Source organism: Aquarana catesbeiana, linkage group LG11 (assembly GCF_042186555.1).
Source record: "Aquarana catesbeiana isolate 2022-GZ linkage group LG11, ASM4218655v1, whole genome shotgun sequence".
Classification (NCBI taxonomy): domain Eukaryota; kingdom Metazoa; phylum Chordata; class Amphibia; order Anura; family Ranidae; genus Aquarana; species Aquarana catesbeiana.
Window position 1 is genome coordinate 141,702,839 of NC_133334.1, and position 24,918 is coordinate 141,727,756.

At 39.3% G+C, this 24,918-nt stretch overlaps 1 protein-coding gene across 2 annotated transcripts in view; it reads left to right on the top strand.

Annotated features, from left to right (window-relative positions):
• Positions 1 to 24,528, top strand: part of ZNF423 (zinc finger protein 423) — a 442,417-nt gene extending 417,889 nt beyond the window's left edge. For both annotated transcript variants that reach the window (XM_073605003.1, XM_073605004.1), the window contains exon 8: positions 23,847 to 24,528. In XM_073605003.1, the coding sequence (XP_073461104.1) occupies positions 23,847 to 23,876 (30 nt within the window). In that variant the 3' untranslated portion in view covers positions 23,877 to 24,528. The remainder of the gene's footprint in view (positions 1 to 23,846) is intronic.
• The last annotated feature ends 390 nt before the right edge of the window (positions 24,529 to 24,918 follow it).

Sequence of the window (24,918 nt, forward strand, 5' to 3'; positions counted from 1 at the left end):
AAATATATAGGCAGCTACTCACATGATCACTACGTGATAAATAGTGAGGATGGACAGCCTAAAAACACCTGTAAAAATGTCGTTGAGGGAGAGTAAAAATTCCTATACAATAAGTGAGGAAAACATTGACCACTGACACAATAACAAAAATGTATAATTATCAATGTGACATAATAAATACAGTGCAACATGCAAGCGTCTAAAAAATTGTCACCAAGACAGTGTGACGCATAAAGCAATCACTCTGTGCTAAATAATATGTGCAAAACTCTGCAATAAATAAACTGCAAGGTGAAGTGCCAAAAAATAGGATGTGAAAATAGATAAATGATCAGCAAATGTGACTTATAAATAAGAATAAAAAAACGTCCATATGTGCAAATAGCAGTGTGCAAAACTCTATTGTAGATAGAGACCAGTTGTAACAAATAAAACTAAAAATCAAAAAATGCAAAACAGTTCATATGTGCAAATCGCAAAGTAGTGATGAATGGGTCAGTGTTTCTTCTTAGAGTGAATACAGGCATACCCCACTTTTAAGTACACAATGGGGTTTATTTACTAAAGCTGCAAAGTGCAAAATCAGGCTCACTTCTGCATAGAAACCAATCAGCCTCCAGGTTTTATTACCAAAGCTTAATTGAACAAACTGGGGTTAGAAGCTCATTGGTTTCTATGCAGAAGTGAGCCTGATTTTGCACTTTCTAGCTTTAGTAAATAAACCCCATTGTGTACTTAAAAGTGGGGTATGCCTGTAAAAGTTCCACTGTGCAGTGCTTAAATAGAGCAAAGTAGTGACTCCTCTTCGTGTACAAATCACACAATAGTAAGCAGTGGCCTCTTACCTGTTGCGCATCAGGTGATAACCAATATAATGGCCGCACCCGTGATCTTTTGGAAAATGGCCGCAATGCCATTAGTATTATGGGGCTGAACTACAAGAAAATGGCCGCCCATTGGAAATAATGCCCAGACTATTTAAGGACACCTTCTATGCCTTCCCCTTATGCCCTGATGAAGTCACATGTGTTGGTGACGTCACACATAGGGACGGGATAGGCACTCTGCTCTGATGTGGACTTACGAGCTCGCCGCTCTTTGGAATTCAATGCCGTTTACTTTGTCAATTATGTGAGTACCCTGATGTGTTTTTTTTCGAATAAAGATTATTAGTGTTTAAGCAATATCACACTATTTGGTACCCTCTTTTGTCTTACCTCCTCCACACCCACTGAGGGATCAAGCCCTGTAGGGATTACATCGTGGCTCAGGACTACAAGGAGAGGTAGCCTTTACTGGCATACACCATATGCTATTACCTTTATTACCGTTAGGTAAGAGGCCACTGCTTACTATTGTGTGATTTGTACAGGAAGAGGAGTCACTACTTTGCTCTATTTAAGCACTGCACAGTGGAACTTTTATTCACTCTAAGAAGAAACACTGTCATTCTGACCCATTCATCACTACTTTGCGATTTGCACATACTAACTGTTTTGCATTTTTTGATTTTTAGTTTTATTTGTTACACCTGGTCTCGATCTACAATAGAGTTTTGCACACTGCTATTTGCACATATGGACGTTTTTTATTCTTATTTATAAGTCACATTTGCTGATCATTTATTTATTGTCACATCCTATTTTTTGGCACTTCGCCTTGCAGTTTATTTATTGCAGAGTTTTGCACATATTATTTAGCACAGAGTGATTGGAGTGCTTTATTCGTCACACTGTCTTGGTGACAATTTTTTAGATGTTGCATGTTGCACTTTATTTATTATGTCACATTGATTATTATACATTTTTGTTATTGTGTCAGTGGTCAATGTTTTCCTCACTTATTGTATAGGAATTTTTACTTTCCCTCGACGACATTTTTACAGGTGTTTTTAGGCTGTCCATCCTCATTATTTATCACGTAGTGATCATGTGAGCAGCTGCCTATATATTTTTGCACCATATATTTTATTCATCTTCTATTTATTTATTCAGCCACAGCATTAATTGTTTACCTCAGTAGTTTTTAACCCAGTTTTGGGATTTTATATTTATTTATATTGATTATCGCCTCAGTGATGGATTAGCGCAGCACCTCCCTCTATTCTTACAAGGTCCTATCACACATTTTCCATCGGAAAATCCTATCGTGTGTACAGGGCATTAGAGTGTTGATCTAATGGTTCCCTGGTACTACAGGAAACAGTAGTGGCAAAGGGGCTGACGATGGGGAATCCAGAATGCATAGTGAAGGAATCCGGAATCGGACAGTTCCTGAAGTGTCGGTTTATGTTAAAGGCTTTAGCCGCTAATTTCACTTCAGCAGAGTGATAAGTATTCACTTTCTTCTTTGCAGGTGACATGTTCTGTAGGCATTTTCAGAAAGGTCACAGAGTCAATTTAAGATAATGAAATTTAGTCACTGAATAGTTGGCCCCCAGCAAACCAAAAGTCCCCAGTCAGTGAAAAGCAAAGTTTGTGCAAGTTTTTTTGCACATAACTGTTTAAAACTTCTCAGTAAGTTTGTCAGACATATTTTGTTAGTGAGTGTGTGAAACTTTAAAGTGCAGTAACTTTTAGCTGAGAACAATTCTTTCAGGAAATTTAGCATGCAGTGGTAGAATTTAAATATGTGTTATGAGCTGCATCAGTCAAAAAAGAAACTTCTATGATTCCCAGAACTCAATCCCCAGAGTACGGCATACTGTGCCTTTGTTGGTCGTGTACATTGTCAGTCATACAGTGTTTAGTGATAGTCTCCAGTTATCTTTGTGTCAACTCTCTCTTGAGACTGTTATATTCAAAACACAGCAGTAAGAGAAACTTCCCAAGGCAACGTAAAATGTTGCCACTGGCATCTCTTTGCAGGTTAAAAAAAAATTAATATACGTTTTGCTTGTTAAAATGTAGTATTTGCTATGCATCCTTACAAAGTAAACAACCTGTCAGCCCTGTGAGTTATTCTATGATGCCTCTTCAGGCAAGAGAGGAGCATTCTAAATCCAGTCCTGATCAACTATTGCATATCAACCTCTGCCCGTTTACAGCAGTTTGGAGAGTACTTTAAAATGTCAGCATCCATGTCCGATTTGGAAATTCCAAGCATCTCTGACCTGTAAATGACACCAGCCCATATATTTACACATAATCAATCTTTGTAAGTGCAAGATTACAAGCTGCAATTAACGTGTTGCGTAAAGTTGAGCAAAACACAGAAGCTCCATTTTGATTAAACATGCTCTAAATTGCAACAGCTCTTCTGAAACTAGCCATAGTTGCCAGATCCAGACCTGGTCATGATGTACACAGCATATTTACAATTATGAAAGGCTGCTGAATACAAATAGAAACCCTAACAATTATTAAATCTTCCAAAAATGAGCAGGTATTATTTGCTTTCTATTGGTCTTTTAAAGTGGAACTTCACCTCCCTTTATTCCCTCCCTCTCCCTCTTCCATGCCATCATCTTGAAAGTTCTGGCACTTGTGCAGATGCGCCACCAGTCTCTGGCAGGTCTGCACAAAAGGCTGTGCATGCACAGATGTACAGTACACTGCCTCCTGGGATAGATGTGACTATCCCAGGAGGCAGCGGGACCAGGCATAGGCCAAAAAGCAGGAAGTGCTGCCTTGCAACACAGAAAATACCCAAAGGTACTTATTCAATTTTTTACATTTTTTTTGGGGGGGAGGAGGACCAAAAAGAAAAAAAATGTATTATAAGGGATTAGGTCTTGTTTTAATTATACCATTAAAGTGTTTTGTTATAGCTGTGCGATAACTGTAAAACATATCTGTTGATCCAGCCATAAATCCAGTGGTTTCCTCTGCACTCTACAGTGTTATCTAAAACATGTCAGGAAGTGTTAGAACTGCAAAAAACATCCACATATCTGATGTAAATGAAGAGAGGATGGAGTACTTTTTAGTCCTAACACACTTGAGTCCTGGGTGACATCACTGCTCCTCCATAGATACAATACAGTAAAGCGTTGTCACCCTAGGACAGGAGGAACTGTGCAACATGCACGATTATCAGGGTAAAACTAAAGGAAAAAAGCCAGAAAAAAAAGCCCATCTATGGACTGGTAAACTTCAATATGTTAAAGCATTGTTGTTATGTTTAGATATGCTTTAGCTTTAGTGAAGATATCGCCTGGCTTGAATTTTCAGCTGTGATATTCATTACTCTGAAGCTTTATTTCTTCTACTGTGTTATGTGAAATTAATGAAAATCCCAAAAATCAGCGAGACCCTCTTGTAGATCTTAGCACTTGACTTCATGCAAACATACTACATTTTTGTAATGGAAAAAAGGGGCTACATTTGGTGCCTAAATTTAGGAAAAACTGCACTCCCTCTCTGACCATTACAGGAGACTCTTTTAACTGATATTGGATGGGTGATTATGAAGCTTTTTCATTGACCAAGTAGATATTATAATATATTTCACGCAAAATAATATTATAAGTGAATAAGAATCAAAATAGTGAAACAGTATTAAAGAAATAAATTAGTGACAATGGTGATAGTGGTGGATATAGCCTTTACTGCAGAGACCAATTGTCTCTATATTGCAGTCAATTGCTATGGCCACTATCTCCTAATGGTGACGATGTATAATACAAATAGTGCATCCAGGTGACCGTGTTATATATTTAAAATAAATTCATAAAACAATAATAGTGCAAGTGGCATAAGCAGCCTATATTTACCAGGACCTATTGTCTCTGCTTTAAAATATATTCCTGTGGTCACTGGTGTCAAATGGTGGTGGTAGTGCAAATGGTGCAATCAAAATGATATCAAAAATGAATACCGTAATATCCTGCGGTCATTGATAACAAATTGTTAGTGATGGGTGCAAATGATGCAATAAATATCATAAAACACCAAAATCATATGAAATAGGCATATTAATTAAGAGTAAATACAAAAAATACACATTGGTGCTAAATAAATGCAGGTAAATAGGATAAAGTCCTCTGGAGAAATAGATGGGGTAAAAATAACAGCCAAAGAGTCTGTGGACATGTAAGGGATACTGGCACATGTAGTATAATGAGTATGTGACCCTGCTGATGGTGTCTCCTGTGTGTGGTCTCACAGAACCCTCACCTTCAAACTGTGGTAAAGAGGCATTATGGGGCTGTGGATTTCTGGTGTAGACGCTATCAATGAAGTCCTTGCATTCTTTTCTTCCTTTCATTCTTCATCTGGGGTCTGGGGACCCCAGATGAAGACACGTGACGGTGTCGTAACTCGTAGGGATTGGCTGGAGCGATACACAGGATAGAGCGATACACAGGATAGATATACACACTTGATATATTTGTTCTCCAGATAGTAAACAATTGGGCTAATTTTATGGGTGCAAAGTAGAACTATAGGCAAAACCTTTTTTTTTTTTTTTTGGATAGAGCAAGGGAGGGTTATAACCCTTTTCAGATTTTTTTTTTCGCCATCTGTGTCCCATTGCAGATTTCCCTTTACTTCCCCTCCCATAAGCAAACAGAAAGTGAGAGGAAACCCCTGCAAATTAAGGGAATCTCTTGTGGAACCCCAGGTCTCCAGAACTGATGTCCCCATTGGAAGGTTTTCCCTCTATTACTTTTCTGGGGACAACCCAAAATAATTGATTTCTTTTAATGGTTCAGCTCAATGGACATTTGTCTTTTTTTTTTTTTCAAACTAACACGACGTATGCTCAACATCTAATGGGATAAAAGTATTCTTGGGTTCGTGAATGCATTTTGAATGTTCGCATTGCCTGTAAAAACTTTTATGCATGATTTAAGAAGGAACTTAAACTGTCAGGATAGAAGCCACTCAAATGTCATTTTGATTTTGAAGGTGTAAACTATTCTCAGTTTGGCTTCATTATTTTTAGCTCTGACCCAGAACAAGTGTGCAAAACCGGTAGTGCTGACTCTTCACTGGCTACATGCTTGTTCCAGTTGATTTATAATAAGTGATTTATAATAAGTGAGGCATCAAGGGTGACAGTTACAGCTGTGGAGCATGCAATTTAAAACAAAAGTCAGCAACGGCAGCTCCAATATGTCTGTCTTTCCTGGTTTCTTCCTTTAATAAAAACAACTGGCAAAAGCTAGACTAGATTATTTATGCACCAGTTGCCCCCACAGTCTGGTAGTTTTGCTAACAGACTTTCTATTCAAAGTATACAATCGACTTTCCATATACTGCTTGATTTTTTTTTTCTTTGACCATATGAAGTAAACATTTTGATTCAACCATTTCACAGTCATTGTTATTACATAAGTAGTGCTATATTTATCTTACCAATAAAAAGGAATATAAGAAAGACGTATGGCTTTACCATTGTTTTTATAGCATTAAACTGGCAGAATTTTTGGGGGGATCTTTTACAGCTTAAAGCAGAACTAAACCCTCCAATCCCTTAGAGCCAAGGAAGCGGCCATCTTAGCGTGTGTGATCTGCGGGTGCCATGGTGCTGCACATTTGATCAGCTATGACACCAACCATTTGATGGTTTGACAGTTAGATTGAGCGCTACCTTAAGCACTACCGTAAGGCCTCGTTCACACTATACACGCAGAAAAACTGATGGAAAAAAACATTAGATTCCACTTGCAGATGAGATTTCATGTGCGTTTCTGTGAATTTTATACAGAACACGCACATGGTACCAGTGTTATGGTGTGAACAGGGCACATAGAGAACAATTGTTTTCTTTGTGCACCTGAAGAAAAACTCATCTTTGCACATGGTGTGAATGAGGCCTAACTGTTATTATTCAAGACATACGTTAAATGTAACCATTAAATCAGTGAGATTAGTTTTGCTTTAACATGTTATACCATCTCATACTGTATGGACTAGTACGTGACATTCCTAGGAAGCCGGAGGAGAGGGGGAGTGTAGGTGCAGAAGTTGCAAAGGGCTGACATATAGGGGTTGATTTACTAAAGGCAAAAAAACTGTGCACTTTGCAGAGGGCAGTTGCCCTCTGCAAGTGTAATTGCTCCAGAGCTCAGTAAATGATATAAGGCTTCACTTTGCAAAGAGTACCCAATCCTGTGCAAGGAGAATTAAAAAAATGCATTTTTGCTTGCACATGATTGGATGATAGAAGTCAGCAGAGCTTCTGCTCATTTACCAAGCTCTGGAGCAACTGCTCTTGAAGAGGGTAACTGCACTTTGCAAATTGCACAGTCTTTTTCCCTTTAGTAACTCAACCCCATAGTGTTGCCTATTTTCTCTTATAAAGTTACTATGCTGGTTAACTTTTTTTTTTGGTGTCCATGTTTTCACTAATGCCCTCTGGCATGCTGTGTGTCGCTGTACTTTATTAATTCAGATTTAACTGCAGTTTTGTTGCATCTGCTTAGAAGGTAACGAAATACCGTTGTTGCATTAGCATAATGCTTAGACTTATTACCGCTATTTGTCATTAAATATTCAGTAGGTACATTTGCATTCCTATTGAATGCATTGACCAGAAAGGCTATCGCGGCCTGTTAAAGATTTTATATGTCATTAAACAAAATTGGGACAGTGAAAAGTGTTAAATTATGCTTGTGGTCTTATTTTTATTTTCTTGTGGCTGCTGAAAAAGTGTTTTACTGACCAAGAACTAGCATGCAGCTTTTGAGACAAACCATAGCAACTAAACAATATACTGAACATTAGATTCTTTTTTAGGCTGACCATATATTACCATATTTTCTTTAGGCTTTGTTCACAACTGTATGTTGTGATTAAGTGTGGTAACACGTGTTGTAGCACACCAAGCACATAGTGTATTGTGGTGACATTTACATTGAATGGCAACCCAACACACCTCCATAACTGCTGTAGGTGCATTATTCAGATCATTGTGGTGCATTGCCAGTCCATTTAAACGAATGGGGCTGCCTTAAAGTGATTGTAAAGTTTCATTTTTTTTTCAATAAAAATAACAAACATGTTATACTTACCTGCTCTGTTGCAGTGGATTTGCACAGAGCAGCCTGGATCCTCCTCTTCTGGGGTCCCTCTTCTGTGCTCCTGGTCTCTACCTCCTGGTAAGTGCCCCCACAGCAAGCAGCTTGCTGTGGGGGCACTCGAGCTGAGTCACAGCTCCCTATGTCCATTCAGACACAAAGCTGTGGCCCGCCCCCACCCCCTCTCTCTCCTGATTGGCTGACTGACTTTGACCAATGGTGCTGCTGCTGTGCCTCGGACAATCAGGAGGGAGAGTCTTAGATAGCAGAGACATTTATGGACATCGCTGGACAGAGATGGGGCTCCGGTAAGTATTAGGGGGTTTAAGGGGGGCTGCTGCACACAGAAGGCTTTTTGTCTTAATACACAGAATGCATTAAAGTGGATGTAAACCCTCACATATACCCAGTGAAGTGAACAGCCTCAGATGATACACAGTGATGAAACAAATCTCCCTACATAAGTTTTACATGTATATCTGCTGTCTTAAGTTTTATACATTCATATCATGTTAGAGATTTTCTCTTTCTGTTCAACACTGGGAGTGAAGTCTGGGCATACAGCCAAGACAGCTGATTGGAGGAAAGGCACCCCCCCTCCCCACATAGGCAAAGACTCTCAGAGCTGTTCTGAGAATAGTTCAGCGCTCTGCTAATCTATTTTTAGAAACCTTCCCAACACAAATTTCAGGCTGGTTTTATCACAGTTCTCAGAGGACTTGTCAGAAGTTCAGGCTGATAACAGAAGAACGGAGCAGGAGAAAGCCATGGGATTTAGGCCTCATTTAACCCTTTCATGACTAAGCCTATTTTTGAAATTTGGTGTTTACAAGTTAAAATCCATATTTTTTGCTAGAAAATTACTTAGAACCCCCAAACATTATATATATATTTTTTAGCAGAGAATCTAGAGAATAAAATGGAGATTGTTGCAATATTTTATATCACACGGTATTTGTGCAGCGGTGTTTTAAATGCAAATTTTTGGAAAAGGGACACTTCCATGAATTTTAAAAAATCCAAACAGTAAAGTTACCCCAATTTTTTTGTATAATGTGAAAAATGATGTTACGCCGAGTAAATAGATACCAAACATGTCACGCTTTATAATTGCACGCACTCGTGGAATGGCGACAAACTATGGTAGCTATGAATTTCCATAGGCGACGCTTAAAATTTTTTTACGGTTACCAGGTTAGAGTTACAGAGGAGGTCTAGGGCTAGAATTATTGCTCTCGCTCTGACGATCGCGGCGATACCTCACATGTGTGATTTTAACACCGTTTGCCTTTTCTTCGCTTCGCGGGGACGGGGGTGCTTTAAAAATTTTTTTTTTTTTTTTTTTTTATTTTATTTATTTTTAGACTTATAAATTGTGTTTTTTAAAAAAATGTTTTTTTTTTTTTTACTTTTATTGCTGTCACAAGGAATGTAAACATCCCTTGTGACAGTAATAGGTGGTGACAGGTACTCTTTATGGAGGGATCGGGGGTCTAAAAGACCCCCGATCCCTCCTCTGCACTTCAAAGTATTCAGATCGCTAAAAACGGCGATTCTGAATACTGTGTATCTTTTTAAATTTGGCGCCATTGGCAGCCGAGTAAACGGGAAGTGACGTCATGACGTCGCTTCCGCGTTTACATTGAGAAGGCTGGAACGAAGCCGCCCACAGCTTCGTTCCAGCCCGCCCACAGCCGCCGGAGGCAGCCGATTGGACACCAGGCCTCCCGATCGCACGGGAGGCCCGGTAAGAGCGGCGGGAGGGGGGGTGGCTTTTAGCCGCATCGGTTGTTATATACAGGTAGCCAATCGCCCGCTCAAAACAACGGTACCGGGATGATACCTGCAGCTGCGGGCATCATCCCGGTATAACCCCGGAAAGCCGAGTACGCACATATGCGTACGGTCGGCGGGAAGGGGTTAAACTGCTGCTGGTAAATGGATGTTTAGGAGCAGTTGGGCTTTTTTTTCAGCTGCCCCTGAACTCTCCTCTGTTATCTTATTAGTACATCTACACAGGGTCATTTATAGTCGTTTGTAGGCAGTTTAGAAGCATTTTTTTGGAACGAAAAAAAATGCGTACAGGACCGATGTTCAGAGGCATTTGAAACGCCAAATGCCTGTAACAGCTTGTAAACGCGGTAACTTGCGTTTAGCAGTGTTTCGTTTACAGTCGTTTTTCATTTTAGGAAAAACAAAAAAATTATTATTTTTTTTAAAAAAATGCTCCTAAATGCAAACGTGGCATGTAAACGCGGCTAAACAGACGTTTTTAAATGTCGGATTCTAGCTGTCAAGGTAAATCGTTCAGGAGAGGTTAAACAAAGTCCTGTGTACATGAAGCCTTAGGTCTTTGAAGAGAGATAAGCAAACACTGCAGATATATGTGCCCAGCTCAAATTTCATGAATCGGATTTACATCCAGTTTAAGATAAAATAACCTTCTACCTTTACAACCCCTTTACCTATTACAAATATTATTCCAATGCGTAGTTTGACCAATATTTTCCACACAAAGAAGAGGGGGTGGAAAAATCCTCCTGCCTGAAGCTGATCCTGCCATAATAGAATGATCAGTGGCTAGAGCTCATTGGCTGCAGCCGCTGATCTCAGAAAATTGTGCCTTTGACAGAAGTTGATCACATATTCAATTTCTGTTGAGCAGGGAAGGCCACACACTGATCAAGGTTTGGTGGGTCTAGGGGAAATTAGCTAAATTTCCTTCAGCGTATGGCTTACTTTAGACTTGTTCATGGAATAAATCAAATTATACCATCTAATCGTAATTGTAATAGTAACATATTATTTCTATTTTTATAGATTGTCTTTTATACATTTCTCAAGTTGCTTTCTTATGTTTGTGGTCGAGGAGGGCAGGGGTAAACCATATTCCACAAGATCTGTATTAGCCGAATCTATAAAACAAAACAAAAAAAAACAACATTCCTCATTATTTTTTACAAAAGGTATGCTTCATCCTTTGTATACTATATATATTATATAACATACTGTCAATATGTGAAGTAAGGCATAGGGAAGCTTTTAAGGTATGCCATTGCTCAGCACAGGAGCGTTACTTGGTCACCAGCTGAGAGGAGCCATTCTCAGAAAGCAGAGATGTGGTAAAGCGAATGAGGTCAGAGACGCATAATCATTCTGACAGGCCATTTCACTTTACATTTAATGCATTTTTGAACACAGTAGGGATTATTTACTGACAGTTGATGCCTGTTTACCCATTTTTCCAGCTGAACATAAAGGAATCTATTCCATGATCTAACTTACTAGCAGTGCCACAGGTTTTGTGTTTAACAGACACAGTCTGTTGAACGCATTGAAATGCTGAATGGAAGAGACATGTCCTTTTCACATAAAGGTGCCACCTTGTTTGAGAGTGTTGATGTGGAGGAGCCATTCAGAAATTATTTTGGATTTCTGATTTAGTTTCCATAGGGTAAAACAAATAATTTTACATAGTATTAGTACTGGTCATATACTGTTTTTTTTTTTTTTATTTATAAAAACAAAGAAAAAAGTAAACTAAAAAAAAGTTGTAGTTGGGGGGGGGGGGGGATGAAGTATTAATGTTCTGATGAACTAAAACGATTTATTACAAATAAACTATACACTGATCAGCCATAACTTTATGATCACTGACAGGTTAAGTGAATAACATTGATTATCTTGTTACAGTGGCATCTGGAAGTCAGTGGGATATATTAGGCAGCATGTTGATGCACGTAAGCATTAACATGCTTCCCCAAAGAACCCATCCCCCCATGTTGAGGGCATGCGGCCTGGTATGGTTGAGGAGATGGGGGGGCGCTGGCTCATCCCCACCCCCTTTCCTGACCGGCCGGGCTGTATGCTCGGATAAGGGTCCAGTATGGATTTTGGGGGGGACCCCAAAGCCATTTTTTCAGCGTGGGGTTCTCCTTAAAATTCATACCAGACCAAAGGGCCTGGTATGCTCTTGAAGGGGGAACTCATGCCGTTTTTCTTTTTTTTTAATTTGGTGTGGAGTTCCCCTTCAAGCTCATCAGAGCACAAGTCGCATGCCAAAGTCGGAACAATCAGGACGGCGATCCAACTTTGATCCGACTTCAGTGATATTCAATGGGCTGAAGTAGGATCAAAGTCAGACCAAAGTAGTGCAGGGAGCATTTTCAAAGTCGGACCGACTTGTGTGGGACCAGTTGAGACGGCTCCCATAGGGAAACATTGATTTTCACACGTCATGCGACATGAGCTCCCAATGTCGGAGCGTTTGTCGTACCAGTGTGAACCCGGCCTTAAAGTAATTGTACAGTCTTACTAACGGCTACATTCACATAACAAGCATCATCTGAGGCTGTGTACCATTTAGCTTGCTTTAAAACTCTGGCAGGCAGGTTTTACACCATAGTTCGGGTACTGCAACACTTAAAAGGATTCTTTATGCCACATGGATGGCATGTTGCTTTATTATACTGTCGGCAGAGTATTAGTATGTGTCTTTTTTTCCACATGGTTTGCACTTGTTAATTTTGTGCTTTAAGATGGCTATACACTGGAATGTTTCATACAGATGCTTGTGCGAAAAATTTTGATGTTACATTTGATCAGTGACTTAATGAATTTTGTTTGCAAAAACTTCAAAATTTCACGTTAGAATGAATATAATTTCCCCAACAAAAAATACATCTACTGTTGGAATTTCATTTAAGAACATTTTCCATCCTGCTACTTTGATTTTATTTTGTCACAATGGTTGAAAATTTGACCCCACTAATTAAAAGAGACTTGAACAAATGTTCTGAAATCAGATTTTCTTTCAATCAAAATTCTACTCTTATACGGCCAGCTTTAGGTGTCTGTGAGTCCTGCTTTTTGCCTGTAAGTATGACTGTCTTTGCAGATTGTATGATTTTGTTTACACAGCTCATAGTGGCCTCTCAGGTGCACCAGCACCCCGAGCCCTAACCTTTGCTTTAATAGTCATTTTGATTTTGCAGATTGATACAGCTTTGTCTAATGTTAGATCAGGATCAGTTGGCAGCTTTTCTTTCAAAGTAGGTTTGGTAATGCTGAAAACAATTTTATCTCTAACCATGAGTTCTTTGATGTCTTTAATCAGTCTTTGGCTTTCAGCTTCCGCTCAGTCAGAATTTTGTCTTTGCATCCAGTGTCTGACCCTGGGTGCGTCCAAACTGATATCTCTCCAAAACACTTTTTCTTGGGATTGCAGTGCTTCATTATTCTGCCAACAGTTCTTTCATGGCTAGTGCTTAGGGTTTTCATACACTATATTCATGTTCCAGCCATTCTCTAAAGGCTATTTGTAGTACTTTACCACAGGCTTTTGCAGGATCATGTCATATCCTGATGCATTCATTGTGTTGAGTTAAAATGCTAGTACCCATGTTCATTCTGGGCACGCTGCTCATATGGTTCATTGACTCCTAAAGGCAATGACTAGAAAGTCCATTCCAGCTGGCTTGACTGCAGCCAAATTCAGGCAAGGCATCGGTGCAACATAATCTCCTGTGCACAGATCCTAATGCCAATACACGACTGTGGATAATTATAATTTAAGGTTATCATTTTATGTTTAGATATGTCCTCTTTGTATAACAGATATATCTAATCATATTATTTATCTGACCATCCTCCTACTAGATAAGACATTGAGACTGCAGACAAGAACATCCATTGGAACATGCTGCAAATGGCAGCACAGTGCCAAAGGGGCTACTTAGATGTTTTATGGAACAATGACACAATTAAACAACAGACTGACTTTACAAGTTAATGCACACAAACTCTTAATTGTAATCTAGAACAATGCAATTCCTCAATCCCCATTAAGAACACCGAGGGTAATCTGTAACAATGAAATGTTTGAGACCCTTGGTCATGCTGTATCGAGCATGTAATGGTGTTAGCAACTGTGAAGCAAACAGCTAATGCAGACAGTGTACTGTAAACATGCCACGTAACAGGAAAAGTAAACTAGTTGAAAGGTGCAGATATACCATATGTTTTTTAAATTGTACCTGGAATGAAAGAACAGCCAGAAGTACACCTGCTTTATCTGAAGCGTTGCTTATTAGGTCTAATGAAGTGTTTTTACAGAATATTCATGGAGCTCTGTTTATGGCACACTCTTGAGTACATTTACTGTTTGTCAGAAGTGCAAACTAGTGAACATATGAGGCTTTAAGACAGGCCATCTGTTAGTCTTAGACTCTTGGATGACGGTCAAACTGCTTTAAAAATAAGCGCATCTGACTGCAAGGGGCAGCAAACATAGTTTTCATTCAACCATCATAAAGAAATAAAAATATAACTGCATTGAATACATTTTAATTTTTCAGTTACGGTTAGCCTTTTTGAGGCCAGGAATTGAAACCAATGGTATTTTTAATGTATTCAGCAGTTTTTGTTACTGTACATTATATGTGTACTTATTGTATTCATATATACAATGTACACATGGTCTGCTACAGTTTTATCTATTGGCACCCCTGACCAGCATAGGTGTTTTTTTTGGTATATGTGAACTAAACCAAGTATCAAGTATGTCCCTGATATAAACTAGTGCTCAGAACTGAGGGTCATATCACTCCACTGTTTGAAAGAGTCAGGGAAACGTAACTTTCATTAGCATTTTGGCCTCAAGATACCAGAGCCTACTCCCATGTTCCCCCCCTGTTTTTGTGTGATTTTTCTACCAAAAGAATTGGCTTCAGTAATTTTAAAAATAGAAATATCAATCATATTGGTAGATATGGCATCTAGTTAAAAAAGGGCTAAACGTTACACTAAATGGTAGTATCAAGGTCACTTCGATGCAAACACCATTAGTCCTCAAACTGTTTTCAGTGGTCAGACTGTGTTTTTAATGCATGGAATGACAGTATGTCATGGGTGCTAAGCATAATGATCTTTGACCATAGATTTTAGAAATGGCACCCTTTACTTTTAATAATTCTAGGTATGTGGAAGGATTTAGTATAGTGCAGTATTAACCAAAGGGTTGAAGGAAAGAAAATTGTATAATGTATGGCCTGCCTTAGGGGACTCGTTACTGAGCTATAAAGGGGAGATCTCCCACCTCCTTGTGGAAGCTGTAATTTTCCTACCACTGTAGGACTCTAGATTGATATGTGACTACCCTATCTTCCTGCATAGAACTTCAATTTCAATTTTTAATCTAGTAAATATAAAAACTAGAAGTATATTAACAATAAAGCAGGCTACAAGAGCTTTTTGTGGATTGACCTAATTATTTAAGGAATTTAAACTGACATGATAGGCCTTATGCCTCAAGAATGTCACTGTTTCCCAGTGGCAGAATTTTAGTTAAGCTATAAAATGTCTTTATGTGTATATGAGTGACAAGTATATATAAATTAAGAAACAAAATGTTTTTATTTTCTTTCCTAGCCATTTATAACCACTCTAAAAGAATGACAAGAAAAGATGCTCTATGGAACAATACGTCTGTTTGTGCATCAGGCTCTGTGTAATGTCAGATAGAATAAGCCCAATTTTGTTGCCATCACTGTTACCCCATGTTTGAAATCTTAGCATTAAACAACTGCTGTGTTTATTGTCAACTTTACCCATGTTACTTCACATATCACTGACCTTACGTAGAAGCATAGAAGAGTAATACTAGAGAAAAGACCAAATGGTACATCAAGCGGCCCCCCCCCCCATATAATTTATTTTTTACTTTTGTTTGTCTGAGTATAGATCTATATTTGTCCAAGCATGTTTGGATCCACTTACTGTTGACTGACTCACTACTTCTGCTGGATGTCTGTTCCAAGCATCAACTACTCTTTCTGCAGTGACCTGAACCTTGTACATGTGCCTCTACAACAGTTAAATAATTACGCTCTTGTCTTTCTGTAGTGACCATCCTTTTCTGCTTATAGTCCAACCCACTATTTTAATGGGCCCATCTTATTTGTTGAAATCCACATCTAGATCTCTAAGCATTATGTCCACCTTTAATTTAGGCCATGTCAAATACCTGGAAGTTAATGACTTATAGTTGTTAGTGCATAGTTTTTTGTGCATAGTTTGTCTATGCACAAAAAAGTGACCTTATGCTGAAAATGATATGTAAACATAAAAATATTGATCTCCTTTGGAGGTCTACAGTGAGCCTGATAAATTAACAATATAATAAATGGCAGGCATGTTTAGATGAGCATGCCTTGCTTCTGTAATGTTCTGGAGAGCAGAGTTCCCATTGAGCACTTCATTATCAGATTTAGAGCCACATACCATTCTGTTATTGACCTGCCTGGCACAATCAATGCTGTAGCCACATAGCTTTCAGATGCTGTATTTAGCTTGCAGTCTGTGTCTTCCCCATCTCGTGTTGATTGTACATTATCTTTTAAATGACATCAGCTAAATGAGTATGGATTAGTCTTGCATAACTGGTCTTTGCTAAAAGTTCAGGTTACAAATTTGCTTTCATTCTTTCTTTATTGTTTGTCAGGTCAGGAAAGTGTGTTTTTTTTTGCTAATATCTTAATTTACATGGCATTCATGCCTGCACAGAACCATGCATTTTATATTGAGGCACAAAATTCCATTTTATGTACTGGTTTCAAATTGTTTCCTTAAAGGGAAAGTGTAGTGTATTCTAAGGGAGTACATATATTGTTATTGTAGTGTATGGGGCTCATTTACATTTTGCTGTGTGTTAATGTGTATTGCGATAGGGCAGACCATTTTTAGATCAGTGGGCTGAACAAGAAAAACCATAATGGATTACTCCATGGAGTAATCCATTATGGTTTCCCCACTCACCCCCCGGGACATTATATTCTGACAGTAGAACCTGCCGATGTCAGATTAAACTGGTCAGCACCTGCAGCCGCTGATCAGAGAATATTTTCCAACATGTCCCTTCAAAAGAAAGAACTGGCTGAATTTTGATCACTGTTTGACCAGCTTAAGAAAAAATCCCCCTTTTTGCCATGGAGAGATTTTACCTTACTTTTTTGTGCCCAAGAAAAAAAGGTAAAGAAAAATTTCCTGAATAGATCAGACAAAAATAGAAAAAAGTTTTGGCTATAGATATAAAGCTAGTTTTTGTATTAAAGTATTGTATTAAAGTGTAGAAAGTAAAGTCAAAACTTTAGTTTTAATTTTTAATAAATTAGTGAAAGATTGATGTTGCCTCTTTTCCCTGTCTGTGTTGCATTGGGAAGATTTCCTTAATTTCTTATCCTATAGGCACAGAGAGGGGGAATCTCTCTCATAGGACTTATTTATGTTTGTGTTTTCCTCTGAAGGGTAATTCACAGGGGGTCGCTTTTCAGAGGGCAATAGACACGGAGGCATTATTTTGCCTCCTCACTGCCCCTTTTAACCCCTAAAAACCCTCAACCCCACAAACTTTCAACACTACAACTCTATCCTGAAGCCCCATTTGGTTGAATGGGTCACGTTTGGCAGGTGGTACTGACCACCAGCTGTGACAGTGGGGATACATTTTGCTATGCAGCTGTAGCATATGTAAACCCCCATCCACTGCCTTTTTTAGTTTAAGGAAAGGAGTGATTGGGAAGAGGGCACGGCTAAGTTGCTTGTTTTTACTGCCCCCCAACCGCAAGTGTAAATGAAAACCTTTACATTCCTCACCCCAGTAAGTATCCCCTTTATTCATTTTTCACTGACAATCCAAAAATTGAAAGGTGTGACTCCTCTTTCCCTACTATGTCCGACACAAAGAAAAAAGTTATGGCTTTACATATACTTTTGAAATCCGTTATATTAAAGTGGAATTTCAGATGAACAGCTAAATACATAGTGAACATTACATATTCTGTATACAAACCAATTTACGTGCCAAAATATTTGTAGTTTTCTGCAGCTACACTTATTATTTACAGTACACATCTTTGACACGTTGCAAAGTAAAGGTATTGACACCTCCTATTCACTGTCATATCCCTGAAACATCTTGTTTCACCTTTGGGCTCATTAGACCACAAATGGGCATCATCACTTTGCTCAGGCCCCCTTGTACTGTCCTTCTCATTAAGGAAGCTACATTAGCAGAATTTTAAACTATATTTTAATTATATTATAATGAATACATAACAATTGTGCTTTCATCTTTTCATCTGTAAAATTCCTGCAATCCCATGAAAACAAGTTAGGATGGGAGGGACTTACTGTGGCCTGTATCTAGTGGCTGACTGATGGGCATAGAAAAGGACATACAGGAGGGCGCAAACACATTGTGCATTACCATAGACGGATTTATTCCAACACGCAAGACAAATGGATACTCAGACAGTAAAAATTAATAGGCATAAAACACCAATACTTCAGCAGAAGCAATGTGCCCATCATAGTACCAAAACCGATTGGATCACTGACATGTTTCGGGGGACAGACCCCCCTTCCTCAGAGCGTTTTGCTGAAGTATTGGTGTTTTATGCCTATTGATTTTTACTGTCTGAGTATCCATTTGTCTTGCATGTTAGAATAAATTTGTCTATGGTAATGCACAAGGTGTTTGCGCCCTCCTGTGTGTTTTTTGCAGTTTGTTAAAGATTCCCCAGTCTGAGGAGGGCTGCACCCCAAAGAGGCATTGCACATTGGAGCACTGCGAAAAAACAAACAGATTTAGCGCTAGTGTGTTTTGGATAGGAGCACATACTAGCTGCTTTCTCCAGTCCTTTTGAAAACTCTGCCCAGTAAATCTACATGAAGTATGTAATTGGAATATAATCTATTTTTTATTACAACCCCCTGAAAATGACTTTTGACAGAGAAGCAGTTAACATTACCCCATACAGTAAAGGCTGTCAGATAACCACTGTCTCTGAGTGCTCATGTGCACTAGCTCCTTGTCTTTTTTGTCATTTACAAGAGATCTGCTGACAAACAGACCTGTTCACAAACCAAAACATGCAAAAAATGACAAGCATTAGTTACAGCACCCTTAAGAGAAGATTTTACGAATGAGAAGAAGCAGCAGGTGAAAGTGCAGACATTCACGTGCATATAGTACAGGTTCTGAGAGTGTAGAATGCAGAAAACTTCTATGGTGATGCTGATTTATAGTAATCTAATCGCAGCAAAAATACTTATATGGTATAAGAAGCATTATTAATATAGGGAGACAATATGGTAACAATACAAATCGATACAAGCGGGATTAGAGGGCCCTGCTTGTGAGAGCTAACAATCTAAAAGGAAGATTCAAGTAAGACTAAGTAGTAGATTTTCGTATGAATGTTTGTACAAACATTTGTACGAACATTTGCATAAAAATTCTTTGTATAATCAATGACTCGATGAATGTTAATCAAAAGTACCTCAATCTCCTTTTTGTTTTTAACATTCGATTTTGGAATGAATGGACTTTGCTGAATGAAGACCAAATTCACTGTTTCAAAAACATTTTTTCGGGAATTTTTTTTTTCATCCTGCTCCTTCAAATTTTCCCATCGCCAGGGGCGGATCCAGAGTCTAGTCTCAGGAGGGGCAGTGCCAGAAAATACGTTTTTTTTGTGGGCAATTTATCGAGGAAATGGCTGGTGTTGGCGCTTCAATCATCCAGGCACCATGGTTGTTATGGTGTCAGGATGATTGAAGCGCATTATTTCTATTAATACATTGTGATATAAAATTAAATGGTTCAACTCACCATAATGCAGAATCAGTGGGAGCTCTGAGCGTGTCACTTGCCACCGTCGCCTGCCACACAATGGGGATTGTCATTTGCCTGCCAACAGATGCAGATTGTCACCTGCCACATGTTGCGGATTCTCACTTGCCACGTCACCTGCCACCAGATGTGGATTGTCACTTGCCACGTCACCTGCCACACATTGTGGATTGTCACTTGCCTGCCATCAGATGCAGATTGTCACCTGCCACATGTTGCGGATTGTCACTTGCCACGTCACCTGCCACACATTACAGATTGTCACTTGCCACGTCACCTGCCACCAGATGCGGATTGTCACTTGCCACGTCACCGGCCACACATTGCGGATTGTCACTTGCCACGTCACCTGCCACCAGATGCGGATTTTCAATTGCCACGTCACCTGCCACACATTGCAGATTGTCACTTGCCTACCACCAGATGCAGATTGTCACCTCCCACATGTTGTGGATTGTCACTTGCCACCAGATGCTGATTGTCACTTGCCACGTCACCTGCCACACCTTGCACATTGTCACTTGCCATGTCACCTGCCACACATTGCAGATTGTCACGTCACCTGCCACCAGATGCGGATTGTCACTTGCCACATATTGAGGATTGACACTTGCCACATCACTTGACACACCTTGCGGATTGTCACGTGCCTGTTAAGGTGGTGTTTTGCTTGTCTCTTGCTTCTTTGTCCCAGAGTCAGGCAGCAGAGAGATAATGTAATCTCTGCTGCCCATGCTGCCTGCACAGTGAGGGCGGAAGTTACTGCAGGAATGCGGGGGCAGTGAGAGATGATGTCATCTCTCTGCCCGCCGGCTTGCTGATTGGCCAGCCACCCACTCACACCTAGCCTGCTCTCACCCGCCCACACACTGAGCCATACGCCCGCCCACAAACCAAGCCGCCCCGTCCTCACCCGGAGGTCCGCCCACTCCCTCATCCGCCTGCTCCCTCATCCGCTCGCGGAGCCGCCCGCTCTCTCATCCACCCACGGAGCCACCCACTCTCTCACCTGCCCGGCCCGCAACAAATTTCTCGGGGCTGGCAATTGCCTCATTGCCCCCCCTGGATCCGCCCCTGCCCATCGCTACAGTCGAAATGGCGATTTGACCTCACTAATGGTTAGAAAAGCGAACGTTCTTAAAACTAGAAAGTTTTAATGAAATTCTACTGGTGTATAACCAGCTTTAGGGATGGGCTGATGGAAAAAGAAAGAGTATAGTTTATAGAGGCAGGATAGGCCTCTATGAAGAGATGGGCTATTAGCAATTGCAAGAGCAGACAGAGAAAAAGATAGTCAAACAGATTGGAGCTGGAAGTTTGAGGATGGGAGAGGCTCTGGAGCAAGGTTGCCAACTGTCTGTTTGTAAATTTATTAAGTTGGCAACCCTGCTCTGGAGAAGTCCTAAGATAAAGCATGGAAGCAAGTGACAAAGGAGCTAGAAAGGAGGAGGTCTTGGGAGAACCAACAGTATGGTTGGTATTTTAAACCAAGTTTGGTGATGTAGCTTGGGGCAGCATTGTGAATGGCTTAGTGTGGTGTTAGTATTTAGAATTTTGATAGAGCTTTGTTTATTTCTTTTTATCCCAGTTAGAGATTTCTCATAACGCATTGTTCCAGTGATGAAAGTAAAAACCTGACAGAGGTTCTAAATTTTCCCTGCTTTATCCAGATGTGAAAAAATGGGCTGATTTGACACATTGTGGTTGGTTTATTAGAACTGAAGAGTGCAAAATCTGGTGCAGCTCTGCATAGAAACCAATCGGCTTCCAGGTTGATTTTGTCAAAGTCTTATTGAACAAGCTGACGTTAGAATCTGATTGGCTACCAGGCGCAGCTGCAATCTTGCTTTACAGACATTTTCTATTCTGAGTCCAAGTTTTTCTACAATAAAAAATATATAGTATATCTTAAACCTTTTTTTTTATGCGCAAGTCTAAAATATTTACATTATTATTACTAATAATTGCCTGGCCAGAAAATCCTTCTAATTTAACATTGGTATGTGCTTTTTTAGTAGTAAATGTGTTGAAATCTTCTGAGCTCACTACCACTTTGACGAAGCACACATTAGAAAGTAGTAGTTTTCCTAAATGGGGTCATTGCACCCCACGAGACAGAGCCCTCTGAATGGAAGGTTCATTAGTTAACTATTTCCTCAAGACAATTTTCATTGCAGACATGCTATTACAGTGGGGAAGTGTCATTTATCAGCTTTTGGGCAGATGAGATATAATTTATTCATGCAGATAAGTATAAAATGTTTAAAGTGAGTCTGACATGAACATATAATACTAAATAAAAAAACATAAGAGCAAGTATCCAATGCTTCTTGCACATATTAGATTCGGATGGGGCTCCCTTACTGCACCAAATAAAATTTCCTGACAACCAGTACCCTATTCTTACTATGTACATTGGCTGATGTGTAACAAGATGATTAGGATCACATTCTCTTGGGTCTGTTCTCACCAATGTGTTTCTCTTCAGTGGAAAAAAGTACAGACTTTCTTTTTTAATTTTTTTTTATTTTTATTTTTTTTGCCAATGTCTGTTTTTTGGATTTAGAATTGAGTTTTTAGTTAACATGGGAGTTATGTGTACTGATCTTCCTGATTTACCGGTAAAGATGAGACTGGCAGTATCACAGGCGTAGAAGCTATGGCAGCAGTGGGTGGAGGGGGATACACCAGTATGTTAAGTTTGTAGAAGTAATTGAAAGGTTTGCAGGACCCAGATCCCATCAGTAGTTATTGTAGAGGCCAAACAAGCTCCCAGCTGCTTTGGTAACTGAGCTTGTTTTAACCCTTTGATTGTCATTTCAGAGAGTACAGTGATGGCATAGTAATATGTCCTTGGCAGTAAAAGGGGTTAACTGCCAAGGACATATTTAGCCTACAGGCTTATGTTCAGTAAAGCTGTGGTCCTACAGTGATGTGTATAGTGAAGTAATCCAAAGATGCTAATCAAATTCTTTTTTTTTGCTAATCTAAGTTAACCATGATCTAACTGACTGATAGGAGTTACTGCACGTTACACATAATCATTATTGTTTGCACTATTGAAAAAACCAGAACATTTAAATGTATAATTTTCTTAAGCTTACAGAACTGCAGACTTTTTGTTACTGGATATGTTATGCTGCCATTTCCCCCCTATATCATATCACTTAGGGCCATTTGGCAGCCCTCCAGGGGACTTTGTGCTCAAATGTGCTCTACTCCTACAGCAACCAGTGGGATGTTTTTTTTAGCTGATCTAGAAAAATTACCATATGCAATTGAAAACCTAAAAAAAAGATTTTTAAAAGAAAAATAAATATATAAAATCTTTGCCTTTCACACACAGACACACGTAAAAGTATCCATCAGTGGGGTGCAACAGAAACCAACCGAGTATCCACTTTCAGTGTGGTTATGCTGCTAAAAGCTGATCTCTGGTTGCTATAGGTTATTACACCAGTACAGACACTTTTATGAAGGCAACGAGCTGTAAATTGAAGTCTGTTGTTGGTTACTTCCCTACAATGTGTTACTTTATAAACCTGCATAGCTTTCCCTTCCAGTGGCCTGTATACCATCCCTGTTTGGTTGGTGGCTCTGGCACTGAAAAGGTTATTGCCAAAATGAGCATGTGTTGCCATTGAGCTGTTTGGAATCCAGCCGGATCTGCTCAGGCATTTCTAGGGTTATAAACACACATCTCTGCCAATTTCTTTTCTCTTGGCAAAGGAACGGTCTTCAGTTGTAGAGAACAAAGGATACAATACGGTAAACGGCCTGAAGGTGATGGAGAGGTTTTTTTTTTTTTTCATTGCAGCGGCCAGAGAAAAAAAAATCCCCCAGGGTAGACTTTCTCCCCTTCCTGTTGCTACTTATTTTTCTCCTCCTCTCAGTGTAGATTGAAATCCTGGTGGCAGACCTAGTCTGCTACAAGGAAAGAAAAAAAAATCTGATCTGTGTTCATGTCAGCATCAGTACAAAGAAGTCTGTGTCATATTGGCAGCCATTCCTTGCGAGGGTTTTTTCCTTCATTTGTGTCCTTTCTTTTCAATGTTTTTTTTCCTTTTTTTTGCAATAAATGAGAGGCTTTTATGTAGCGCTCTTCATAAACGGTACTGAGTAGGAGGGTATGGGCACACTTTCTATTATTGCTCCCCTCATGCATTTCTCCTTTCTTCGTCTTTTCAGAACCACACGTTGAGCCAGCACACACAGTGAGCCGGTGGCACTACAGGACTCCTCTCCGCAGAAGACTTGACGGAGGCACAGTGGGATAAACCATTTGAACATTACATCCAATCAAAGTGTCATTTGCAACCCAGATGTAAAACTCTAATGATTTGGCCATGAGGCGCTGCTATTATAAGCAGCTGGAAATGAATATTAATGGGAGAGATTAAAAGTATTTCATGCTCAGTATTTTATTGTCCTGCTTCTTACTAGTGTTCTTTAGAGCTTCTGACTGAATTTATAGTGTTAGAATAATCAGTTCCAATGATGTTGTCTTTTGTTGCTTATTGTATTATATTGATAGTTCAGAGCTTGAAGTGTTATTTCTTTCTTTCTTTTTTTTTTTTTTTTTTTTTCCATTTTGCATTATTTACCTACTATATTTTTTTACTTGTGTGTTTTTTGTGATGTGATGGATTGACAGCTGTCTACTCCATTTTATTCTTTTTTTTTTTTTTTTTGTTCTTTTGGTTTTTTACTTAAATAAGAAAACTAATGCTTTTGATTGGATTTGTCAGTTCACAGAGGAAAGTTTAATGAATATAGTCAGCAACTGGATGGTCTACTTTTTAAATGTGACTTTATCTGATTTGCAATGACTAAAGTACAGTTCAATAAAGGAGATTATGTTTAAAACAAAGTCTTGTCTTAAATAGTTCTTGCATTAACCAGTTCAAGTTTATACATATCCTGTTGTCCCCTATGGTGTCTAGATATCCTCTTTATATTTTGAATGCGGGCATTTTGTCACACCTCATTCTGTTGTGACATTAGAAAATTTATACTAGCACACATAGCCATTTGTTTAAAAGTAAACTATAGTCTCTGTACATTTCCCTTATATGTCAGGGCAACAAGTTTAACACTTACCCTCTCCCAGAATGGCCACTAAACCACATTTAGTTGTACCCACTCTGCCAAAATGTTCTTTTATTTGGGCTCAGCCCTTCCCATACATATGCACTGTGTGAACCATTTATTCCGATAAAATACATCATTTGCTCTTTCCTGGAGTGTAGAGCCTTTGCGT